The following is a 27627-nucleotide window of genomic DNA, read 5'->3' as shown; positions in this document are numbered from 1 at the left end:
GCAAGACATCCGTCCACGTCCCTGGCCTATGTGAGGGTATGGAGGCTCTTTGAGACTGGTGTCATCAGCGCTCTTGCGATCCGTTAACGGTCGATGTCTCTCTGGTACTGGATTTTCTGCAACAGGGGCTCAAAAAGGGTTTGGCATTCAATTCTTTTCGGGTCCAGGTAGCGGCCTTGGGAGCCTTGTGGGAAAAGTTTGCTGGTGGTTCACTTGTAGCACACTCTGATATTGTTCGATTTCTCAAGGGGGTCAAACATTTACGATCTCCCATCTGTGCGGTGTGTCCAGATTGGAGTTTAAATCTCGTATTGCATGTGCTCTGTGGCGCTCCTTTCGAACCACTATGCACAGCTTCCCTGAAAGATGTCACCTTGAAGACTGTGTTCTTGATGGCCATTTGCTCGGTGCGTCGGATTTCTGAATTGCAGGCCCTGTTGTGCCGTGACCCTTTTTTGCGGATTCATGACAATAGGGTGACATTTCACATGGTTCCTTCCTTTGTTCCTAAGGTGGTTTTGGCCTTTCATGTTAATCAGACAGTGGTGCTTCCAGGGTTCCCGCAGGGTTCCAGGGGGTCGCCTCAGGACAAGGATCTTCTTCTTTTGGACGTGAGTCGGGTCTTATTGCGTTATCTAAAGGTTACCAATGACTTCAGACGCTGCGATCCTTTGTTCATTCTTTTCAGGGGTGCAAAGAAAGGGGACAAGGCGTCTAAATCGACCATTTATTTATTTATTTATTTTTGGTTTTTATATACCGGAAGTTCCTGTATACAATACATATCACTCCGGTTCACATTTAACAGAGATAACTATCGCCGGGGAGGCGGTTTACATGGAACATATCGAAATAATAATTTAATAATGAACATATCAAAATAATAATTTAATCCATTTCTCAATGGATTAAAGAGACTATTACTTCGGCATACTTGGTCTGCGGCCGCCAAGTGCCTTTGGGTCTCCGAGCTCATTCCACTAGGGCTCAGGCTACTTCTTGGGCGGAGTGTCAGTTGCTATCACCTCAGGAGATCTGCCGGGCGGCGATGTGGTCCTCTTTGCACACATTTACTAAGCATTATCGCTTGGACGTTAAGGCCTCTGATGAGGCGTCCTTCGGTGCAAGTGTTCTACGCAAGGGTCTTTCGGGTTCCCGCCCAGTGTAGGGTGGCTTGGGTACATCCCACTTCTCTGGACTGGTCCTTGTACGTATAGGGAAAAGAAAATTGGTTCTTACCTGCTAATTTTCGTTCCTATAGTACCAAGGATCAGTCCAGAGGCCCACCCCTTACTTCAGTTACCGAAAGACTGTGTTGGCTATATTTTGCCTAGTTTTTCATAGAGCTCCTTTTTTTTGCAGAATACGATTGTTGGAGCAGTTTTTTTCTAACTTTTTTTCCATGGGGCGAAGTGGGGGACAGTGGTTTTTGGTCGCCCCTTCGCCCGTTAGTATTGGTTGTTTGGCTTGGGTACAGTTCAATACTGAGGGACTGCAGGTGGCATTCTTGTATATATGGCAGTTCCCAAAGTTTTGCTCTCTGACTCCACCTGCTGGTAGGGATGCACCACCCACTTCTCTGGACTGATCCTTGGTACTATAGGAATGAAAATTAACAGGTAAGAACCAATTTTCTTATTTTTGTGTCCATTTGTAAGGGAAGCTTTCTTGTAACCTCTTTGCTAGCTCCACCTGTAGAGATATATTTAATATTTCCGAATCTGGACATCTGACCATATTGTGACAGCTCTGCCACCAAAATTGGAAAAGATGTCAATAGGGCTAGACAGTGTAAAAAGCACATCATCTGCAAACATTGAGATTTTATAGTCTGTCTGCCTTATTTTGATCCTCTGAATATCTCCACACCATCAAACATTTTCTGCCAAAGGCTTCATTATCAGAGAAAATAAGTGGCGATAAGATACACTCCTGATGTGTACCCCTCTCTAACATGAAGGCATCTGAGGATCTCCACATACAAAAATGGGTTCTTATCCCACACTTCTCTAAAATTTTGTACAAATGTCCCAATAGACCCTGTCGAATGCTTGATCTAATTCTTCTAATGCCCATATCAGGTTCAGTACCCTTCGTATATTATCTGAGGTGGTACTCCTTATTATAAAGCCAGACTGATCTTCATATACTAAATATGGCATAACCCTGGCCAAGCGATCTGCTAGTATTTTTGCATCGATGGTGAGCAACGAGATTGCTCTGTATGACCCACATATAGTCTTCTCTCTACCTCCTTTGGCAAAAGTTAATGCCTGTCATATGCACTGAGGTAGGTAGTATTCCCTCTTCTAAGAAGCTATTGAACATTGTCTGCAAGGGTTCTTCTAGACAATTCACAAAATGCTGTATATCCATCCAGCCCAGGAATATTTCACATTCTGTGATTACCCTATTTAACATATTTTGCTGTTCCAGTGTTAAAACAAGGGAGCTCTATATCCGCTAAGTACTTCTCAGTTTCCATTTCAGTAATGTTCTTTTCCCCCAAATAAAGGTCCCGATGATAATTCCCTGAAACTCTGCATTATTTTATTAGCATCATACAATAGATGCCCTTCCTTATCCCTTGTATTTGTACTTGTGTTTGTACTTTGTGCCACCTGCTTCTTTAACTTAGAGGCCAAAATCTTAGATGCCTTATTCTCATATTTGAAATACATTTGTTTTACCTGCATCAACTGATGGCTGATATGATGTAACAACAATTTTAACTGATTTCTCATTGTTTCCAAATGAGCTAAGATAATCTGGGAGCCTCTTTGCTTATGCAATTTTTCCAAGTTTACTATTGTTTTTCTTAAACTCTCAGCTTCCTTTTGCTTAAGGTTTTGATCTTGTGACGCCCACATGATTAATTTCCCTCTTAAAACACATTTTAAGACATCCCATGATATAGCCTCACTGACATCTCCGGTGTCGTCATTTGCTAAATATATCTTAAATTTCTTGTTCTCCTTTCTTACCAAAAGCCTCATCCCATAATAAAGCGTCATTCAGTCGCCAGTATTTCTGTGACTGACATGGGATGAATTTTTTGAGTGATCCATCCAGGTCCAAGGTTCCATACCCACTCCCACAAGCTTTCAAACCAAACTGGTGGAACATAGATCTATCCTGGAATATGACGTATTTGGTGAGGAGTAGCAAGTGCACTCAGAAGGGTTTAATACCCTCCAGCTAATCACTATCCCCATCATCTCTGTTAATTTTAGTAATTTAGCTCTGTCTCTTCTTTGTTTGTATTGCAGGAGAAGAATTATCTAAAGATGGATGGACAGTTAGATTACAGTCCCTCCTAAAATGACCAGTTCCTTTGACAGCCCCACCAATGATTCATCCAAGGAATCAAAAAAATTGTCCCTGATCCTGATTCAGAGCATAAATATTAGCCAGAGATATCTCCACTCCCTCAATATTGCAATTTAGAATTAGAAATATTACCGTTCCCATCCTTATGTGTTTCCTATACTGAAACATTGAGGGATTTACTCAGAAGAATCCCCACTCCTTTGCATTTCTTATTCTCACATGATTATCCTTAAAAAAATGTGAGTATAATCTGTTTTTCATCCCACTTTCTGAAGTGTCTCTTGAATAAAAGCAATGTCTGCTTTTTTAGTTCTTTAAACAAAAGTTGCCTCTTAATAGGTATATTCAAGCTACGAACATTCAAAGATACTAGTTTCTTAGTTGTCTTTTTTTTTAAACTTTTCCTCTTCCAAAGCCCTCCACTCCTTGTCACTCTGTTTCCTATCCTCCTCCATCCTTCCCTTCCTAAATGGATCATCTCCTGACGAAATGTTCCTTGGCCCCCCCCCCAACTCCCAAGCCCCCCTTATCCAAATTCCCCCCCCCCCCCACACACACACTAGCATAATCTGTCTCTAATCCCATATCTGCCATCCAGCAGAAACCCTAAAGAGGATTGACCCCCACCTCCCAGATATGCCACAACCAGTTAACACACTTTATTAAACATATTCAACCATATAACCAACTCAGAAGAATTGCTGTGCTGTTACCATCCATATCATGGGCATTCTATCCCACACATAGAGAGCCCAGGTCTTATTATGTTTCTTCCCTGCCACTCTTTGCCAATGAGAAAAAAACTTGCTGCACGGTAGAGGATATTCCCGCTGACCTCTTAGGAGCCATCTGTATCAGTTCTGCCACGTCTAGGCCTGCCTTCCGCATCGCATTGACAGCCTCATCTGTAATTTAGGCCCTGCAACTGGTTCCACTCGCTGTAAACAGTGTACCGAAAGGAAAAAGCCATCTAGAAGGGATGTTTTCTTTTCTCAGCTCATAGTAATATCTTTCATCTCTGCCCTCCGTTTCAAAATTGCTGGCACCAGATCGCAGTAGATGTGCAGTTTGTGTCCTTTGCAAGTAAAGGTGCCTTGTGCCTTGGCTTTAGAAATAATTTTCTCCTTGACTTGACAATCTTTCACTTAATCCACAACAGAGTTTCTACACCAAGTATAAAACTTCTGTACCACAATCAATTCTTGGTGATAATATTTAACTTAGATGTTCACTGAAATTCAACTCAATTTTTTATTTAATTAAAAAAATTTTTTTTGGAGATGGGAATGGTTTCATATAATGTATACGGCAACCCCCTTGGTGCCTTTAACGCTTTAATCATAAACACATCCTCCAACCTCCATTTTTTTTTTTATTTTAACAAATTATGTTTAAAAATCTTTGAAAATTGAATTTCAGTAAATATCACTTTTTAGTCCTTTAGTTATTATTGATTTGTTTCCATCCTCTTCTCTCTGTACAAACGTACTACTGGTTATTCATGCAAACCGTCAGAAATAGATGTTCTGTACTTAGCTTTAGAAAGTCTTGAATTAATCCCGACTTGCGCAAGTTTCGACATGAAAATGTCTTCATCAGGGTTCATTCATATCCTTTTTCTTTTTGCCAAGAATCCAACTCTCTGTCCATTAATTTTTTATTTTACCGGTGCTCAAACAAGCCTCCGTCTCACGCTCTTCCTGACGGCGTTCCTTAGATGTTCAGTGTAACTTAGATGTTCAGTGAAGCCTCCGTCTCACGCTCTTCCTGACGGCGTTCCTTAGATGTTCAGTGTAACTTAGATGTTCAGTGAAGCCTCCGTCTCACGCTCTTCCTGACGGCGTTCCTTAGATGACGGCGTAACTTAGATGTTCAGTGAACATCTAAGTTAAATATTATCACCAAGCATTGATTGTGGTATTGACAATCTTTCAAGCATGCCACCATGTCCCTGGGGAGATTTCCCCAGGTCCTGTTGATGACCCAACATCCAGTACTTCCTTTTGACTGCGATTCCTCCATCCTCCTGCTCCTCTGAATTATTCATATTCAGAATATCTTTACTGATTTGCTGCGTCACCAGTATGACAACCTCATACTCTCCTTCCTACGGCACCCCCCCCCCCCTTGAATTTGGATATTATGGCCCCTAGAGAGATTCTCCAAGCACTCTGTTTAATGAGGAGGAAGCATTATGCAACTCACTGATCTGCAACACTTGTTCTCCCAGTGTTTGCTCTACCTCATGCATGCGCCCTCCAATTTTTGCTAACCTCTCCTTTCAGCTCTGACATCAGCTCCATTATTTCATTTTTGTACTGAGGATGTTCTTATAAAGATCACAGAACCATCCCTTCAGCTCCGCTCGAATGAGTGCCTGCTCTTCTGCTCCCGATTTTCCTACCCGCCACACTTGTCTGCCTCCGAATCTGACGAGGCCTGCTCCCGGGTGGCTTGTGACCTGCTCGCATGCTTTCCTGCTCCTCCATTTTGCTCGAAAAAGTGTTTTATTTCCTGTGGGTCCCCATGCTCTCGGAGCACTCACCCACCGAAATCTTGCTCTAGGAGTAGGCCCAAAGCATGGAGTTGCTGCTTTATTCTGCTTTTATTGCACATCCTTCAGGAGCCTTCTGGTTAGGCTGCCATCTCTGGAGATGAAGTCACTTCCTCTCGCAAAAGATATGAACCTTTTATTGTAGGTGCATAACCTCCCTCCTTCCCTGAAGCTGTTCTTTAGCAATTTATTGTGATGCCTGCTTGGGGGTTCTGAAGAGGCAAGAGACAGCAAAAACACAATTAAGTTAGCCCTAGATTAATCAAAATGCTATAATAATACATGGATAAGATCCATGGTAAGAAAAAGGGGTGCATTTATGGTAATTTTAGAATTACCGCACCGCGCGCTAACATTGCACTTCACATAGGTAGTATCGCGGGGTGCGGTAAAGTTTTCGTACCTTGCGATACTTCAATTTCGCAGCTCGCGAACTGCCCAGACAGGTCCCTATTACTATTTGGGGGTGGGGATGGGGGGAAGAGAGACAGAGAGAGAGAGAAAGAGTGCACCTATTTATAAGGCCTTCATAGTAGTCATCTATGTATATCTCTGTATAGGAGGGCCAGCTAATAGCTCGAGGTGAGGTGTTGGGGGTAGATTAGGGTTTAGGGGCCAGTTTTACATGCAGAGTGGGACGTATGAACAACACAGTACATCTCGGACTCTATAGCAAGGTACTATCAAGCTAGGGCGAGAGAACATAGGAAAAATCTCAAAATTGTGAGACTTTCCTCACTCCAAATGAGGTCATATCTTTACTGAGGTGTACTGTGCTGTTCATACATCTCATTCTGTATGTAAAACTGGCTCCTAAACCACCACCAACACCTCACTTCGAGCTATTAGCTGGTCCTCCTATAGAGATATAAATAGTTGAATACAGTGAAGGCCTCTCCAGAGGCTCTCTTCACTCCACTCCCTCTCCCCCTCCCCAAGCCCAGAAATGGTCAAAATGCAATTTGCAATCTTTATCGCAAATTGTGTTACCGCCGTTCGGGCATATAGCACAGCTTAACGCCAGGAAAAAAGGATGTCGTTATTTCTGGCGTTAAAACCATGCGATAGCATGAGATATGGCCCCTCATTTTTAATTAATCTCACCCAAACCCCTCCCCAATCCCGCCCCTTCAAAAAATGTGCATTCACACGATTATCGCATGTGTTAATCACATTTTGATGAATGACCCTATTAGATTCATAGTGACGGGAATAGTGAGCAAAGTTCTGAGATCACATAGCGTGGAGATGAAAGCAGATCAGGACGGCTCATTTCTTTTGCAGTTTCATAGAGCCTACCCAAGATCCTCTGCCTCGCACCTTGCTTTTTTTTGAATTATGTTACTGTTTTAGCCTCTGCACCCCTCACTTGAGGCTGCTTAAGGATCTCTGCAGAAATATTTCCTTTTGCTACTCTCAAGTCTACCCCATAGGAGCCTCTTATTCTAGAACTCCCTTTCGTGCCTCCTGGGTATTGTAACTTTCACGAATTTGAATGCCTCTATCATATCCTCCTGCTCTCTGCTGTAGACCTATTCAGGTCCTTAAGTCCCACTTTATAGGGCTTTTGGTGCAGACTCTGCATCATTTAGGTAGCCCTGGGGAAGGAAATCGGAGTGTGAGAGGGGAGAAGCTTAATGAGTTTGTGTGTTTTAATTTCCAACTGAATTATCTAAAAATAATTTGCAAGTACTGCTTCTTTTAATTAAGTTTGCTTCTTTGGTTCATTAAATTTGTTGTTTCATAAAGGATGAACAGATAATCTCAGGGTATGTGAAAGGTTGTACACAGGAAGGTTGTTGCTTTTCTCCAGTTACATGAAAGAAGAGTGCAAAATAATTTTGGAAAATGTTCTTCATTTTATTAAACAGCAATTTTAAAGCAACATTTCAGCATCGTCAGCTGGGTTTGAACGCATACTCATGAGTGCGTAGAGCATTTTTACATTGCTGGAGAGCCTTAGAGGTATAAAACTCTTCATGGTTGCATAGTTTTTTAGACTCCAGAAAGATTTGTGGCCTCTTGGGTTATTCTTCTTGTGATTATATTAGTTCTGGTTTCCCAAGTATTACATTTTCTGTCTTGTTCCAAGTGTTGCACTTCCAGCTACCCTCCTAGAAACCTATGCTGTGATGGCAGATAAAGTTCATCTAGTCTGCCGGTTTTTCGTTTTGTGGTGCCATGGACTCCCCCCCCCCCCCCCCCCCCCCCCCCCCCCACACACACACTGTCTTTTCACATCTTTGCAACTAGACTCCTCTGTACGTATCTAAGGCTTTCTTGACTTATGCTCCGTTTTTGCCTGCGTCCCCGATGATGCACTGTATGATGGGGCTGCCTGGAGCAATGGAATAGGAAAAAGTTACAAGAGAGGAGTGGTTTCTGGGTGCACCGTTTTTAAAGTGACTGATGAAGATATGTATTATTTTTACCTTGTAAGGTGAAATGTGTATGTATTTCTTTAAAAGCACTTATTGTCCACCCTTCTTGCATTCAGAGAAGACCACAGCCTATTGTAAAAAATTGGTGATCCTAGGATTTCAAGCTCCATGAAAGAAGCACTACTAGCTCTGCTGTTTGAAGTTTCAGGTTTTCTGTCCGCTCCTTGTTACTTTATCCCATCCCAGGAGTGTTTATTATTGTAAATCTTCTCTGACTTGTAGGGGTTTTTCCCCCCATTAGGGACTTTGCCATTCTCTGAGGAAAGAAGTCTGGAAATTCCTTTTGGGCTATTTCCCTTGGGACAGTACAAAGGAAGAAAGAAGCAATTTGCAGAAAAGAAAAACGTACGTATAAGGTATTATATTGCAGAAACTGGAGCAGATTTGACACTTTCTGACATTAAAATATTTTCAGACAGAACAATTAAAGATGCATTTTCTTAGACTCCCCTCCTTTGGGAGTAAGTCAGACGGATCTTGGGGGTTGAAATTCTGCCCCCACTCGACAGGTAAATGTCATACTGGTAACGCATGCACATAGAATCTACCCACATAAAAAAAGGTAGGGCTGGAGGCACGTGCAGTTAAACTTTACACCCACAGCGCTGGCCAGATAAAGTAATGCACTTAAATCTGGTCAGAAAAAAAGCTGTCCTAAAGTTAGCTGGATAACCTTATGCCAAAATATTCAGTGGCAGAAGTCCCGTGGGTTATTTGAATAAAATTGTGCACACACCTTAATGCTTCCCTTTTCTGCTCTACTCAGCTTGTAACATGTGTCTGGTTTGAGCAGTTGGTTTGATCCCACCCTAGAAATCATCAAATTGAAAGACACAGCTGTGCCCTATTGACTTTGAAATAATTTGATCTTCTTTTAGAGATGAATACTTCAGAATGAAACTTCAATGGAAATCAGTCAGCGAAGAACAAGAGAAACGAAATTCCAGATTACGAGATTATAGAAGTCTTATAGGTATTTGCTTGTATGTATGCTATAAGTAAGTGGTGTGGTTAGCAGAACTCTTCTCTTCAGAGTGTAGTGTCAGGATAGGATAAGATGCAAACATACGACAACCTATCAGGACTGGGCTTAGAAGTTAAAATCGTATTGTTGGCAGAATATTACTAGATTGGGTATTAGTTTAAATGACACAGCTAGTGACCTGTCAAAATATAAACTCTTCTGGTTTTAGATTAGCAGACAGTGAAGAGGTCATGAAATGCGATTTTTGTTTCTGCAGCTCCTTCAAGGTTGAAAATCAGATTCTATGCAACAGTTATTTATATGTTTGTGCAGTGGTGTTTAAGCCTATAATAACATCTGTCCATCTTTAAAAGCAAGCATAAACTTTCAGGGCGATGTAATTAGTTGAGTATGCTGTATGCTGAAAATTCATCACACAATTTCCACACACACAAGCTAAAGTTTTTTTGGGTTTTTTTTTTTAACTCCCCATGCATTAAGCTAATGGTATGTTAGTGCACTGAGACTTTAAGAAATGCACAAAAATCAGAAAATGTGTGCAAAGAAAAGGCTTAGTGCAGAGCAAAACATGATTTATCTGCAGAAAACATAGTTTATGTGCACAAATAATGTTTTCTGTGTATAAAATGATTTATGTGCACAAAATATGCTTTCTGCACAGAAAAGTTAAACCATGCTCGCTGCCTAGTGCACCTTATACCATGTCCTCTATGGTATTAAATTGAAACTCATGAAGCTTAGTGGCAAAATATAGATTGAAAACACACAAAAAAAAAATTGAATTTTAATGCTTATCACAAATTGCCATATAATTCATTGAAGATTTTTCATCTACACACATATAATATATTTAAAAAAAATGTTTTTGCCTTAAGGGGAAATTTCATATGCACTTAGCTAAAGATTTTTTCCTTAAGAAAAAATGAGTCCCAGGCCTTACTGAATGTAACTGAGAGCGATTAGGAAACTCGGTAAAACTTGAAGTTGCATGCATGGCAAAAGAAATCTTTGATGTGAAACTGCCTTCCTGTTTCCATCCCAGCTTGGAAATGGTGCTGCATGGCATACTGATTCTTTGAGTGGCATTTTGCAGCAAGCTAAGCTGAAATGCCTTTCAGTGTTGCTTTGAAATAGCGGAAAGCATTTCTTCTGTTTACTTGGAATGTATTTGTAACATTTTACTTGCTTTTGAAGTCCATTTAATATAAGCAAGTCCTCTTAATTCAGGCAGGAATATATTCTGGTTTAAGTACTTCTTTAAAGCCATTTCATTGTGCTTGGAAGTGACATTCAGTGAATGTCGATGTCATTTTGAGCTCTTCAAAGGTTTGTGATAGACTTTGTGTGAAAATCTGAAAGTAAGCGATCATGCTGCATTTGTTAGATAGGAGCTTAGTAAAAACTTATCTGAAACCTTTCTTCTCTTCATCAGAAAAAGATGTCAACAGAACGGACCGAACAAACAAGTTTTATGAGGGCCAAGATAATCCCGGATTAATTCTGCTTCATGATATTTTGATGACTTATTGCATGTATGATTTTGATCTAGGTAAGAATAGCTGCAAAATCTGTGGTCCCATTTAATGAGTAGGGTTTAATTGATTAGGCATGTGTTACTAAGACATTAATGAGTGAAATCCTGTTTATTTATGGCAACTACTGCACGTGTTACTTCATTTGGAACAAGGGGTTGCAGTAATTTCCTTTTGTTCTTTTGCTATTTTATCCTGTCTTCCTCCTTTTTTTGTAAATTTGGTGCTTATCACAAGTATGCAGCTTTAGCAGCTGAAGCAGAAGCATGAACTGCATATAGTGGAAGTATAAATTGAGTCTAGGCATCCCTTTAAGTCTGCTCTGTCACTGTCTTCCCTGACTTGTTAAGAAATCAGTTTGTAAGTCAGCTAAGCTCAGTTATTCAGAGAGCTTGCCTTGTTTCCTCCTATCTGAAATAATTTAAAATTTGGACGAGACTGCCTTTGAAGTAATTTAAAACATCTGTGAAAACAGTACCATTAATAAGCCAGCACACTAATTTTTAGGAATTTGGCAAATATTGGGTATGGTTGAACATTTGTGACATGTCCATTAATAGAGGCACACAGCTGTGGCTCCCTATCAAAAAGCAAATTCAGAGGTGCTGGCAGCACCTAACCAGAAGTGACAAAAATTAACCATGTTTATTATCTGTCCCTCAAAAAAAAGAAAAAATCTTCTAGTCCAGTGCATTTTAGTGGGTTTATGATGCATGGATCTCAAATAGCAATGCTGATGCTTGGTGCATAATGCTACATTTCAGTTGACAGCTTTGGTTTCTGAAGTGCTCTGTCCTGTCCACGGAGAGACCAGTTTTCAAAGTCCTGCTTCCAGGGTTTCCCTTTGAAAATCCTGTGGTGGCTCATGTTGCAGGGATTCTTTACTCTACATGTGCAAAGCATGTGGAGTAAAGCAGGGCAGAGGATTTAAAACAAAATCCCCACCTTTATTTGGCTGGCACCATCCCTTTTCCTGCAGGTAGATGGGGGCAGTTTTCAATTAGATGTTTTCCATATGGGAATTCTTCTGAAAATTGACCCCATAGTGTCAGCCCTCAACAAATTGCCCTTTATTTATATTTTAGAAGAGCTAAGGTTTGCTTTTGTGCAGTTTCTCAAAGTTCTTTCAGCCATCTCAGTATCTTCTTATGAAGAGCCATCTTTTCAATACTCTTGGGCACATTCCAGGCACTTGCATTCTTTTAAAAAGCTACTCAATATTTTTATGATCTGGGCAGCAACAAAGACAGAACTTCATGAGTCTGTTTGTTGGATTAACAACTTGAACAGAAATGTAAGATTCACAGTGGAGTGGAATAGATTGTCAGTAGCTTATTTAGATGTTTTAATCCAGTTGCAAGGAGGACAGATTTGTACAGCAGTTAATCATAAACCAACAGACCAGTTTCTTTTGAGATTCCATAGACATCAAGCCAGACTTTTCAAATTGGGGTTACCAAAGAGTCATTTCTTTCGTGGGCAAAGGAGAACCAGTAGATGTGGTGTATTTGGATTTTCAAAAGGCCTTCAACAAAGTTCCTCATGAGAGGCTTCTAAGAAAACTAAAAAATCATGGGATAGGAGGCGATGTCCTTTTGTGGATTGCAAACTGGTTAAAAAGAAACAGAGAGAAGGATTAAATGGTCTGCTTTCACAATGGAAAAAGGTAAACAGTGGAGTGCCTCAGGGATCTGTACATGGACTGGTGCTTTTTAATATATTTATAAATGATCTGGAAAGCGGTACCCAAGGGAGGTGATCAAATTTGTGGATGACACAAAATTATGCAGAGTAGTTAAATCTCAAGCAGATTGTGATAAACTTTTTGAGACTGAAAAATTGGGCTTCCAAATGGCAGATGAAATTTAATGTGGACAAGTGCAAGGTGATGCATTTAGGGAAAAATAACCCTTGCTGTAGTTACACAGTATTAGGTTGTATCTTAGGAGTTTACCACCCAGGAAAGATATCTAAGCATCATAATGGATAATACATTGAAATCGACAGCTCAGTGTACTGTGGAAGCCAAAAAAAACAAACAATGTTAGGAATTATTAGGAAGGGAATGGCAAATAAAATGGTGGCTGTCATAATGCTTCTGTATCGCTCCATGGTGAAGACCGCATCTTGAATACTGTGCTCAAAAAAGATATAATTACACTGGAGAAAGTGCAGAGAAGGGCAATCAAAATAAGGGGCATGGAACAGCTCCCCTATGAGGAAAGGCTAAAGAGATTAGGGCTAGATGTAATAAATGACTGCTTCATGGAGCAACTGGTTCAGGAACCAACAAGAGAGGGAGCTAGTTTAGATTTAAGTCTTAGTGGAATGCAGAATTTGGTGAGAGAGGTATCGGTGGTGGGACCACTTGGCAACAGTGATCATAACATGATCAAATTTAAACTAATAACTGGAAGGGGGACAATAAGTAAATCTGCAGCTCTAACACTAAACTTTCAAAAGGGAAACTTTGATAAAATGAGGAAAATAGTTAGAAAAAAACTGAAAGGTGCAGCTGCAAAGGTTAAGTGTTCAACAGGCATGGACATTGTTTAAAAATACAATCCTAGAGGCGCAGTCCATATGTATTCAACACATTAAGAAAGGTGGAAGGAAGGCAAAACGATTACCATCATGGTTAAAAGGTGAGGTGAAAGAGGCTATTTTAGCCAAAACAAATCCTTTAAAAATTGGAAGAAGGATCCATCTGAAGAAAATAGGATAAAACATAAGCATTGCCAAGTTAAGTGTAAAACATTGATAAGACAGGCGAAGAGAGAATTTGAAATGAAGTTGGCCATAGAGGCAAAAACTCATCATAAAAACATTTTAAAATATATCCGAAGCAAGAAACCTGTGAGGGATTTGGTTGGACCATTAGATGAACGAGGGGTTAAAGGGGCTCTTAGGGAAGATAAGGCCATTGCAGAAAGACTAAATGAATTCTTTGCTTCCGTGCTTACTAATGAGGATGTTGGGGAGATACCAGTTCCTGAGATGGGTTTCAGGGGTGATGAGTCAGAAGAACTGAACGAAATCACTGTGAACCTGGAAGATGTAGTAGGCCAGATTGACAAACTAAAGAGTGGCAAATCACCTGGACCGGATGGCATGCATCCTAAGGTACTGAAGGAACTCACAAATGAAATTTCAGACCTATTAGTAAAAATTTGTAACCTATCATTAAAATCATCCATTGTACCTGAAGACTGGAGGGTGGCCAATGTAATCCCAATATTTAAAAAAGGCACCAAGGGCGATCCGGGTAACTATAGACCAGTGAGCCTGACTTCAGTGCTGGGAAAAATAGTGGAAACTATTCTCAAGATCAAAATCGTAGAGCATATAGAAAGACATGGTTTAATGGAACACAGTCAACATGGATTTACCCAAGGGAAGTCTTGCCTCAAAAATCTGCTTCATTTTTTTGAAGGGGCTAATAAACATGTGGATAAAGGTGAACCGGTAGATGTAGTGTATTTGGATTTTCAGAAGGTGTTTGACAAAGTCCCTCATGAGAGGCTTCTAAGAAAACTAAAAAGTCATGGGATAGGAGGCGATGTCCTTTCATGGATTCCAAACTGGTTAAAAGACAGGAAACAGAGAGTAGGATTAAATGGTCAATTTTCTCAGTGGAAAAGGGTAAACAGTGGCGTTCCTCAGGGTTCTGTACTTGGACCGATGCTTTTCAATATATATATATATATATATATATATATATATATATATGATCTGGAAAGGAATACGACGAGTGAGGTTATCAAATTTGCGGATGATACAAAATTATTCAGAGTAGTTAAATCACAAGCGGATTCTGATACATTACAGGAGGACCTTGCAAGACTGGAAGATTGGGCATCCAAATGGCAGATGAAATTTAATGTGGACAAGTGCAAGGTGTTGTATATAGGGAAAAATAACCCTTGCTGTAGTTACACGATGTTAGGTTCCATATTAGGAACTAACACATAGGAAAAAGATCTAGGCATCATCACCTACAATTCAAAGCATCAATCCGCCCAACCAGATTCCAGCATTTAGCTAAACTGAAGATCCCTGCACCCAACCTGACTAATCTTTCCACTACAAAAGAACGTTCATTCATCATTGCTGGACCCAGAATATGGAACACTATGCCATCAGAATTACGCCAAGAATTTTGCTACAAAAAATGTAAACAAAACTTAAAAACCTGGTTATACAAAAAAGCCTACTATTCTTGAACTGAGTCCTTTGCTTTGCATTCTAGTTAGTCCCACAGACACTCATATTCTGATATTTATCTTCATTATACAAAGTTTTATATGGATTTGTATTCTTTCAGTTATAATGTTATATTGCAAAGCTCTATGCTGAATTAATGTTTGAATGTAAACCGAGGTGATGTTACTTACGTGCCCCGGTATATAAAAAACCCGTAAATAAATAATAATAAATAATAATAGTGGATAATACTTTAAAATCGTCGGCTCAGTGTGCTGCAGCAGTCAAAAAAGTAAACAGAAAGTTAGGAATTATTAGGAAGGGAATGGGTAATAAAACTGAAAATGTCATAAATAAATAAATAAAACCTCTATATCGCTCCATGGTGAGACTGCACCTTGAATACTGTGTACAATTCTGGTCGCCACATCTCAAAAAAGATATAGTTACGATGGAGAAGGTACAGAGAAGGGCAACCAAAATGATAAAGGGGTTGGAATAGCTCCCCTATGAGGAAAGGCTGAAGAGGTTAGGGCTGTTCAGCTTGGAGAAGAGAAGGCTGAGGGGAGGATATGATAGAGGTCTTTAAGATTATGAGAGGTCTTGAACCGAGTAGATGTGAATTGGTTATTTACACTTTCGAATAATAGGACGACTAGGGATCATTCCATGAAGTTAGCAAGTAACACATTTAAGATTAATTGTAGAAAATTCTTTTTCACTCAACGCACAATAAAGCTCTGGAATTTGTTGCCAGAGGATGTGGTTAATGCAGTTAGTGTAGCTGGGTTCAAAAAAGGTTTGGATAAGTTCTTAGAGGAGAAATCCATTAACGACTATTAATCAAGTTTACTTGGGGAATAGCCATTGCTATTAATTGCATCAGTAGCATGGGATCTTCTTAGTTTCTGGGTACTTGCCAGGTTCTTGTGGCCTGGATTGGCCACTGTTGGAAACAGGATGCTGGGCTTGATGGACCCTTGGTCTGACCCAGCATGGCAATTTCTTATGTTCAGCTTGGAGAAGAGACTACCGGGAAGGAGGGGGGGGGGGGGGGGGAGATATGATAGAGGTCTACAAAATCATGAAAGGATTTGAACAGGTTAATGTAAATTGGTTATTTACTTTCTTAGAAAATAGAAGGTCTAGGGGGCATTCCATGAATTTGACAAGAAGCTCATTTAAAACTAATCGAAGAAAATTCTTTTTCACTCCGTGCATAGTTAAGCTCTGGAATTCATTGCCAGAGGATGTGGTTTTGGCAGTTAGTATAACTGGGTTTAAAAAAGATTTGGATAGGTTCCTACAGGAAAAATACATAAACTGCTATTAATAAGGAATAGTAGCTTGAGATCTATTTAACGTTTGGGTACTTGTGACTTGGATTGGCCACTGTTGGAAACAGGATGCTGGGCTTGATGAACCTTTGGTTTGACCCAGTATGGCAATTTCTTATGTTCGTATTGGACAAATTGGTTCCAATTTGGAAGAATTTGAACAGGCAGCAATATTGACAGCGAGGTTTTAAGCAAGAGATTATCCCTATAAGACAGGCAAATAAATGTGCTAGATTTTCAGATTAGCAAGATTTGTTACAGTATAAGTCACAGAAGGACGGTACTGGACTGGTAGTGTGTTGTAACATATCCCCACAGTATCAGCCAATGCTTCCTCTGTAAGAAAACACTGGCATGTATTAGTCCTGCATGAGATTTTCAAGGAACCAACAATAATTGCTTTTTCTCAAGAGTCTAATACATGTGATCAGATTGTGCATTCACATTTCACTGGTTCTCCATCAATAAACATTGAAAGTGGTCAGCGCCTGTGTAATAAATGTGAATGCTGCACTAAAACTATTGCAGGCACTGATTGGGATGATCCCGTGACTGGCTGTTATGTAAAGGGGAGAACCATTGCAGATTGTAGTTCATCCTTTGTAGTTTATGTATTGATCTGTCTTTACCTGAAGCATATTGGACGTACAGAGTGTCTCATGAAATTGAGATTGATAGAACATCGCTGAAGACTTAATGCTGTGTTGTAAACATTTGGTAGATTTTCAACACAATTTCAATCGATTTCAATGGCCAATATTAGAACAAGTGCAAGAATCACCTCTGAGAGGAGTCAGAAAGGCTTGTCTTAATTATCAGAAGTAATTTTGGATTTACACATTGAAGATGTGTTCTCCTAAAGGCATAAATTAAGAGTTGGATTGGCCATCGTTATTCTGATTGGTTGCTAGATTCTGGTGTCTGCCTCTAGTTTGATTGGCTGTTTTTTTCACAGTTCAGATGAATGCAATATGATTGGTTGTTCCCAGGTCGCATGATCTAGTTTAAATAGATGCTACCAAAAGGCTTGGGGTGAAGCCATAATGGATGAAGCTGTTTGAGTTTTACAGTTGGAGAATAGTTAAGAAGCATGAAGCTGCTTTTTTTGACCTGCTGTTGAGAAGTTAAGTTTATCCTTTGAAGAAGGTCTTTGTTTTGAAACGTGGCCATGTTAGGTTACTGTGATGGTGTTCAGAAAGCTAAGTGTGATTGGTGAAAAAGCAAGACTTTTAAATGCACATTGTTCAGATAGCTAAGTTTTATTTGTATGGCATAAAAGCAAGATTTTAAAATGCAAATTAAAAAACCCCCCTTTTTTTGAGACATTAACTGTCTTAATATGAGGTGGGTGGTGGCAGTTAATGATTAGATGAAGGCCGCAGTAACCTGAATGAAATTATCACTTCCACCATAAAATTATTTTTCAGCAGCTAATGTGCTAAATTCAGGGTTGAAGAGTGTAGTTTTGATTGTTGTTAAAAAGGAAATAGAGCAGCTTTTAAACTAGAACATGGGGGAAAGCTGAAAGTCACTTAGCAGTTCATAATTCAGAAAAAGATATTATTGAAGCATACTAAAGAAACAGGGGAGTTAGAGCATCCCTATAGAGAAGTTACAATGAAAGCAAAAGTAGTCCATGTGCCTATAAGTAAAGAACAGACTGAGTTAAAAAATTCCAAATTTTGCATGTTAACTGCTGGTAAAGTTGTATATACAAATAAAAAAAAAAACATTCCTCGAAATGTCTATATTCTAATGCCAGAAATCTAAAAAGTAAGACAGTATATAGCACTGAATGAAGAGGTAGGCATAATTGTAATCGCAGAGACCTAGTGTAAGGAGAATAACCAATGGAACAGTGCTAAACCAGGGTTCAAATTATATCGCAATGACAGGGTGTGTCATCTTGATAGGTGTGTGACACTTTGTTAGGAATGGCATAGAGTTTGTCAGGATAAAGATCCTGCAGGAAACTAAATGCACAGTAGAATTTTATGGATGGAAATTCCATGTATGATGGGAAAGATTATCGTGGATGGTGGAGGTATACTACATGACCAAAATGTATAGACAAACTATGAAATACTAACAGAAATTAGGGAAGCTAACACATTTGTCATGACAATAAGGAAGAGAAGGGGAGAATTAAGATTTGTTAGTAAACTCTGTACTTTGCTTAAGTTTGTTGACATTGTTGTTCTTTAATTCAACTGAACAACCCTGCTCAATACTGCATGCCCGACACTGAGAGCGTTTTGACAGGGACCGTCTGCTTCAGGGGCTAGAGAAAGGACTGGACACATGAATAAACAGTATATCAGATTTTATGCCTGGAAACGAGAAAAACCCACACATTGCTTGAAAGTTACTTACTATTTACTCATTGTTTTTTTGTCTTGGTCGCCATCTTAAGAGGGTCTTCAGCATCTTAACTCATTTTTATCTAGCCAATGGAACCAATCGACTGCTTACTTCCCGAGGACATCATGTGTTAAGACACCACTGCTGCAATTCTATAATGAATCTGCTGTCCAATGTGATACTACTGGTGCCTCCTATTTTTGCCAGCATATGCAGCTCAAATGTTCTTGGATGCATGTACCAAACTTCCAAGTCATTTTACAATATATATTGGCCCACAGAGGCATCATAAGGCATAAATGATGCCCTCTGAAGAACAAGAGAAGTGTTGAAAAAATCTGAACGGCTTCTGATAGGGTATCTTAAGTTCTGATCCTTGGGCTGTTTTGTCACAGATGTTACATTGACCCGCATGGGATAAACCCCTTGAAAGGGTCTGACAGTGGTCTCAATTCCCGCGCATGATAAGCCCGATGTACTGTTTGATCTCGAAGATTTCTGGTGTGGGTCATAGCAAATGTGTGTACCTGTTGAAAGACTGAATGTATGCTTAAAACTTGCCAATATTTTCTAATATTGGTTTTAAGCGCTTGTGTATGCAGAGAGAAAGGTTGGACACAATATTTTCTGTTCAGTGTCTTTGGTGGTTATAGCCAAGAGACATTATCTGTCTGCCCATCATGCTTTTTTGTAGGGTTTTGTTTTTTTTTGCTTTCTTTTAATAATATGGCTTGGATATCCTTGTGATAAAAATTGTTGCTTCATGTTGACCGATTATCTCTTTTTAACTCTTCAGCCATGGAGCAGAGAAATACGGTATATCCTAATGAGTTAAAGAAAGAAATAGAATGGGTCTATTTTTATGGAAGGTCTATTGTTCATGGGTTTCAGAAATATATTTACTCCAGACATACTCTTGAATTCTCACCTGTAGTACTTCCTTTATTACTATCTACTTAAATGATCTTTTGCTCTCAGTAGAACTTTAAAATAAAGTTTCATTATAGAATCGCAGCAAAGTGGTGTCTTAGTAACATGTGACGTCATTGGGAAGCAAGCAGTCGATTGGTTCTGTTGGCTAGATAAAAATGAGGTAAGATGCTGAAGACCCTCTTAAGATGGTGGCCAAGACAAAGAAAACAATGAGTAAATAGTAAGTAACTTTCAAGCAATATGTTGGTTTTACTCGTTTCCAGGCATAAAATCTTATATTGTTTGTTCATGCATCTAGTCCTCTCTCTAGCCCCTGAAGCAGACGGTCCCCATTGAAACGCTGTCAGTGTCAGGTATGCAATATGAGCAGGGTTGTTCAGTCGAATTAAAGCACAATAGCAATGTCAGCGAACTTAAGATAAGTACAAATTTTTACCCACCTGCTCTATATGGGATTGTCATAGAAAGGAGTCTTTGAGAACTAAGTTATAAAATGAAGGAATTTTATGTGCATTACAAACAAAAAATAGAAAAATTGGGAAACACTATTTAAAAGTAATAAAGAAAAACCGCATTAAAAACGGTATAGCACACGTTCAGTAGTAGCTGAAAAGCCAGGCTACTAACATACTGGACAACAGAGTTTACTAACAAATCTTAATACTCCCCTTCTCTTCCTTATTTTCATTTGTTATATTTATAGGGGATAGTTCCCAAGGCTTTATGTAAGGCTATTCCCTAAGTAAAATTGATTAATAGCCATTAATGGACTTCTCCTCCAAGAACTTATCCAAACCTTTTTTGAACCCAGCTACACTAACTGCACTAACCACATCCTCTGGCAACAAATTCCAGAGCTTTATTGTGCGTTGAGTGAAAAAGAATTTTCTCTGATTAGTCTTAAATGTGCTACTTGCTAACTTCATGGAATGCCCCCTAGTCCTTCTATTATTCGAAAGTGAAAATAACCGAGTCACATCTACTCGTTCAAGACCTCTCATGATCTTAAAGACTTCTATCATATCCCCCCTCAGCCTTCTTTTCTCCAAGCTGAACAGCCCTAATCTCTTCAGCCTTTCCTCATAGGGAAGCTGCTCCATCCCCTTTATCATTTTGGTTGCCCTTCTCTGTACCTTCTCCATCGCAACTATATCTTTTTTTAGATGCGGCAACCAGAATTGTACACAGTATTCAAGGTGTGGTCTCACCATGGAGCGATATAGAGGCATTATGACATTTTCTGTTCTATTAACCATTCCCTTCCTAATAATTCCTAACATTCTATTTGCTTTTTTGACTGCTGCAGCACACTGAGCCGATGATTTTAAAGTATTATCCACTATGATGCCTAGATCTTTTTTCCTGGGTGGTAGCTCCTAAAATGGAACCTAACATTGTGTAACTATAGCATGGGTTATTTTTCCCTATATGCAACACCTTGCACTTGTCCACATTAAATTTCATCTGCCATTTGGATGCCCAATCTTCAAGTCTTGCAAGGTCCTCCTGCAATGTATCACAGTCTGCTTGTGATTTAACTACTCTGAATAATTTTGTATCATCTGCAAATTTGATAACCTCACTCGTCGTATTCCTTTCCAGATCATTTATATATATATATATATATATATATATATATATATATATATATATATATATATATATTGAAAAGCACCGGTCCAAGTACAGATCCCTGAGGCACTCCACTGTTTACCCTTTTCCACTGAGAAAATTGACCAATTAATCCTACTCTCTGTTTCCTGTCTTTTAACCAGCTTGTAATCCACGAAAGGACATCGCCTCCTATCCCATGACTTTTTAGTTTTCGTAGAAGCCTCTCATGAGGGACTTTGTCACATGCCTTCTGAAAATCCAAATACACTACATCTACCGGTTCACCTTTATCCACATGTTTATTATATATATATATATATATATATAGTTGAACTGGAAAAGGTACAGAGAAGGGCAACCAAAATGATAAAGGGGATGGAACAGCTCCCCTATGAGGAAAGGCTGAAGAGGTTAGGGCTGTTCAGCTTGGAGAAGAGATGGCTGAGGGGGGGGATATGATAGAAGTCTACAAAATCTTAAGTGTAATAGAATAGGTAAATTTGAATTGGTTATTTACTCTTTAAAAAAAAAAGACATGACACTCCATTAAGTTAGTAGGTAGAACATTTAAAACAAATGGAAGGAAATGTGTTTTAACTCAACACACAGTTTAAGCTCTGGAATTCATTACCAGAAGATGTTGTAAAGGTAGTTAAAGTAGCTGGGTTTAAAAAAGGTTTTGACAAGTTCTTGGAGGAGAAGTCCATAAACTGTTGTTAAGCAGGTAGACTTGGGGAAAGTCACTACTTATCTCTGGGCATTAGCAGCATGGGATCTATCTACTGTTTGAGATCCTACCAGGTAGTTGTGACCTGAATTGGCCACTGTTGGAAACAGGATGCTGGGCTTGATGTTCCCTCAGTCTGATCCAATATGGTAATTCTTATGTTCTTGGGTATTTGCTACAGATTTTCTGTAAATGAGAAAACTCTATGGGGTTCTAGAGACTGGTGTTTCAATTGGTCAAAATATATCTTGGTGTATCCATTCCCAGCAAACCTGTTGTAGGTTTATTGCTAGACTCTTTCATGACTGTCAAGATTTCAAGCCCAATTCATTTTCAGTACTCTTCTGGTGGTACAAAGATGCATTGTTTCTAATTGAAAAAATAAAGATCTTCCCTCAGTGCACCTGTGGACTAATGCCCTTAACAGAGCTACATTGCTAGCAAAATTTATTTACCTTCTGAGACATAAGGAGGATAATTTGTACCGGGCTTTTGTTGGCCAGACATGCGAGTTAGTTTTTTGGATAATAGAAGCAATAGTTAAAATGTATATTTTCTGATAATTAGAACATTGCACTAGGTTCCAGAGTGGTTTATTATAACAGTATTTTATTTATGATGGTTTGATAGATAATCAAGTATTACAATGTCAAGCTTGGCCGATCTTGGCAAATTTTCAGTATGAAGTGCTACATTAATCACCCATCTGTTGTGGCGCTTATATTTTGTTTATTGAATCTGTCAGATATATTGTGTTTAAACTGTATATAACTGGAAAAGAAAACTGCCACCATTTCATTTTCTGAGTGCCCTGCAACTTGTCAAAGTGCTTTGCCGGGAATTTTGGGAAATTAGCAGTCAGCACAGGTAATAGGTAATTGAATATGCTGTACTATGCAGACACAAGAAATAAAACTGCTAGGACATTTATGCTAAATTCAGTGTTGAAAATAATTTAAAAAAAGAAGACAGTAGCAGTCCCAGGAGTAAGACATGCATAGTCTGCCTATTGGTGAGAATCAGATTTTGTCTTATTTATTTATTTGTTTATTTATAGGTGCAGACAATTTAGAAATGAGTCTTAACTGTACTACTGTGTTTAATTATAAGTAAGCCCTGATCTCTTTATTTTAAGGATACATCCAAGGAATGAGTGACTTGCTTTCCCCTGTTTTATATGTGATGGAAAATGAAGTGGATGCTTTTTGGTGCTTTGTGTCCTACATGCATCAAATGGTAAAGAACAGAATTATTTTGCTTTAGAATGGGAAAGTCTGAAAGGTTTTATTTAAAATGTGTACTCCTCTCTACACACACTTGCAAAGGTTACCAAATCAATATAGAAACAAATGCCATGCACAAGTCTCTTCCCCAGGTCATTATAAGCTGCTAAGTAGGCAGACTATAATGTGCCTAAGGCTTGTTGCTGTTGTGAACCCTCAAGAATACCTCTTGTAAAATGTGAGTGATATTCTTAATTTGTGACTGTGATCACCCCAGCCCGATTGTGAGCCTCAGATCAGCGCAGTGGCAGAGGTGTGCAGTAAAGCCAGCAGCGAGGCTCTGCTGAACGAGTTCCCTCACAGCAGCTATGCCCCCTGTTCCCTTAGGTTTCCTCTTCAAGCAGCACATGCTGTTGAACATTCCCATCCTCAGTAGATCCTCATGACCACTTAGTCTACAGTGAGCGGCACCTGCATATCTCTGACAGGGCACGAGTCAGCTGAGTGGGAGGGAATGTGAACCCGAGCATTTGCCATCCTTCCACCCGCCCATCCCCCACCATGCCAGTAGCATCGGCATCTGATTCACTTTGGCTTCTGTCTTCTTTAATTCCTGTGGTAATATTTCTGTTTGCAACCCTTCAGTAAAGGAGCAATAGTAACCACTATTATACTACGGTTTTTGTAGCACTGCACGATGTGTAGGCAGCAGTGTACAGATGCACACATGATTTTATAGCAATTACCTAACTTGTTACAGCAAAACAAGCATAATGTGAGAGGAGGAAGATCAGAAAGAGTCGGGGTTTTTATGAAAGGTGGGAAAGAATTATATAAAAGATATCGTTCTCCATCTGACCATCCGTAGGTACAGTAACTCTCCGAAACAGGGATGGGAATTCCCCAGATTTAGCATGTAAGAAGAGCATGTGCATATTTTTGGATGAGTTTGAAAACCAGAACAGAGAACTGAGCATCAAACGAAAATCCCCATTGTTTTCTCTGGGAAACTGCTAGAATGCTGACCAGCGCTACCTTCCACATACTCCCCCTCCAACCCTTTCAGCACTGTGAGTGCAGAGCAATCCAGGCAGCGAGAGACGGAGAAAATAACTGAAGCAATTGGCAGAGGATGGCGCCAAAAAGCCTCGTGAAAGCCACTGCCCCAACATTTTCAAAGTCTCATACACATTCCAACCGTCGCCACCCTCACAAGCCATCCCCCCCCAACTCCTTATACACTCCCAGTCACCTGACACACACACTCCCACATTCACACACATACGCGCCCACCCCCGCTCTCCATTACGCCCTCACTCGCCTATCTCCTGTGCACTCACACCACTTACCCCCTCAAACACAGATTCCTACACATCCACACACCCCCCATTAGGGTTGCCAGTTTTCAGCCATCAAATTTCCAAACATTTCGAGATGCTGTTTAATATTTTTGCCAATGCAGTGTATTTATTTATTTATTTAGAGGCTTTTTCTATACCAATATCAGTGGGAACGTCATATCTGTTTACATCAAACTGAAGGTAGAAATTATTGCCACTCTTCACTGTTAGCTAAACACAGAAAGAGAGAATATAATAGATAAGGATCCATCTAGTCTGCCCAGTTTTTCTGCTACAGTGCATAGATCACAGTTGATCTCTGACTTTCCCCTTATTTCTTTGCAATTAATGATCCTGTATTTGTCCCGTGCCTTCTTGAACTGTTATTGGGTTTGTCTCTCTCACCTCCACTGGGAAGTCATTCGGTGCATCTACCACCCTTTCTGTGAACAGATATTTTCTGATGTTACTCCCAAGCCCCTACCCCTTTGGAGCCTATATTTTTGGCCACTAGTCCTCAAACTTCTTAACTCAAAAAAAAAGGTTTCCTGATTGTCTAGCCTACCTATTCGTCTGAACTGGTCTATGTTCACCATCCAGCCGATGGATGCAGAGACCAACAGGTTGCTGATGTCACCATTATATGCATTTGTGCTGAGCTCTACCTGCCAGTATCATCTGCCTCCAGCAAATGGTAGGCAAGCATCCTGTGCTGTGGACTGAAATCTGGACAGAGGAGGCTGATAGGGGGCTTTTTCTGAGGTGAAAGAGTTCTCCCTTCCTCAATTGAGTCCATTTGGATTGATTTAAGACTACTCCCACAGTGAAAATGCTGCTCTCCTTCCTCCGTTTGTGGTACCAGGACCAGAAGAGCTTCCAGCGTGGCGGATAGGATTTTTCTTTTTCTTTGCCCAGTTCTACCCCTACCCCTGTAGACTGCACCCCTCCTACCTTTTATGTATTTCATTTTTGGTCTTTAGACTGCTCCTGCCTATTTAAATCCTACGTGGATGCCATGTCTGAGTGCATGACCATGGGGGAAATTCTTTATTTCTCCTGGCCACAGAAATCATTGGCAGAGTGGAGAATGGAGTCAGAGTGCAGGAAAAATACCTGCACTGTGCTGTGACTGATGGGTTAAGGAGCTGCACTCCAGGAGTGCAGATAAGCTTTGCCATGTGTTTGCAAATCAGGGGGAGCTGATTCAGAGCAGAAAGTTGTTCAAGTGGAGGGAGGGGATTGTTTCCCCCCTCTTGATCCTTGGCACAGATGAAGGATGCCCTTTTTTCTCACTGTTTGTGGAATGCAGCAAGATAGAGGGGGAAAAAAGGTCTGAGTCTCAGAGCTCAGCCTGGACAGTGTGCAGGGCAGGTCCAGCAGTTATGTAGAAGCCGTGGGAGAGCCAGTAATGGGTACAAGGCATATTAAGTGCCTGGGGTGTACTGCAGTGGCCGAGCAGAAGTTGTGGCAGCAATAGACAAACATGACGGCAGAAAAAGACCATGTGACCTATCCAGTCTGCTCATCCATCCAATTAATTTAGCACTATAATTCTCATCACGTCCTTAGAAATCCCATGTATTTATCCTATGCTTTCTTGAATTCATATACTGTTTTTGTCTCCATCACTTCCATTGGGAGGCTGTTCTATGCATCTGCCACCCTTTCTGTAAAGAAATATTTCCTAAGATTACTTCTGAATCTGCTCCCGTTCACCCTCATACCATGACCCTTCGTTCTAGATCCTCCTTTCTATTGAAAGTGGCTTGCTTCCTGTGCATGGAAACCTTTGAGAAATTTGAATGCCTCTATCATATCTCCCCTATCTTTCCTTTCCTCTAAAGTGTACATGTTTAGGTCTTTAAGTCTATTCCATATACTTTAGAACAAAGACAACTGATCATCTGGACTGACTCCATATATCCTTTTGAAGGTGTGGTCTCCATACATGTACACAATATTCCAAGTATTTCAACATGGCTTCCTCTGTGGAGTGGGAAGACTCCCACATTCTGCAGTAGTGTCAGAAATAGTGGAGTGCATAGGGGACTGGAGACATTCTACTGTGGGTGTTTAGTGTAGGGGGTAGGCCAACGCGGTGCTCTGCAGTAGCATCTGAGCTGAAAAGGTGCACGGGGGACTGGAGATTCTCTGCTGTAGCTGTTTAGTGCAACAGTCAGCCCCAGTGGTGGTAATCCAAGCAGTCCGGGGGTGTTGCTACTGCATATTGTGATCACTATTGCCAAGCAGCCCCACCACAGTTACCTCTCTCACCAAATCCTGGGTACTTGCCAGGTTCTTATGACCTGGATTGGCCACTGTTGGAAACAGGATGCTGGGCTTGATGGACCCTTGGTCTGACCCAGTATGGCATGTTCTTAGGGTTAGTAGTACATCCCACTGAGGCAAGCAGCATTGCAGTGGCCATTTTAACAGTGAATGGGGGAGTGAGAGGGACATGGTGCTTCCCTCCCTTTCCCGGTTATGTGTGATTTCAGGAGGAGGTGGAAGCAGGCAGTGGGGTCCCAGAGTTGACACCTTATCCTTTGGAGACATTCTCTATAGTATGGTCCTCAGTCTCTCTGGGATTTTTAAAGTGCCCCCAGCAAGTTTGTGGCTAGTAGGGCAGGCAGTAACCCCAGGCCACATTTTTCTGTTTCTGGGAGCAGAATAAAGAAAAAATAGAGGAGGAAGATTCCCTTTCTTTAATAGGTGTTAAGTGTCCCAGAGAGGCAGGTGATAAGCTGGAGGAGGGAGAACCTCCTCCAGAGGATAATGATGGATCATCTATAGTGCATCTCCTCCATAGAAAGCAACTTTCCGCCTTAATTACTTAGTCCTTCAGGACCTTGACTATAGGTGAAGGAGAGAAAGAGGAGTTTGTTTCTACTTTGTGGTTCCAGATGTGGTCAGTATTTAAAAAAAAAAAAAAAAAATCAGATCTATTCTTCCTGCAGGCTCTTTATGTCCTAATTGATTTGGAATAGGCCTTCCAGAGGCGAAAGTTTAAGGCAGCTATGCCTTATCAAAGCTGTACCTACTAGTTG

The 27627-nt window shown here is 40.3% G+C and overlaps 1 protein-coding gene across 1 annotated transcript in view; it reads left to right on the top strand.

Annotated features, from left to right (window-relative positions):
* Positions 1–27627, top strand: part of TBC1D15 (TBC1 domain family member 15) — a 185972-nt gene that overhangs the window by 121594 nt on the left and 36751 nt on the right. Inside the window, exons 9-12 of the mRNA XM_029597175.1 lie at positions 8567–8670; positions 9204–9298; positions 10743–10859; positions 23153–23253. Of these exons, the coding sequence (XP_029453035.1) occupies positions 8567–8670; positions 9204–9298; positions 10743–10859; positions 23153–23253 (417 nt within the window). The remainder of the gene's footprint in view (positions 1–8566; positions 8671–9203; positions 9299–10742; positions 10860–23152; positions 23254–27627) is intronic.

The sequence above is a fragment of the Rhinatrema bivittatum genome, chromosome 4, assembly GCF_901001135.1.
Source record: "Rhinatrema bivittatum chromosome 4, aRhiBiv1.1, whole genome shotgun sequence".
Classification (NCBI taxonomy): Eukaryota; Metazoa; Chordata; class Amphibia; order Gymnophiona; family Rhinatrematidae; genus Rhinatrema; species Rhinatrema bivittatum.
This window is presented reverse-complemented; position numbering and strand designations above follow the sequence as displayed.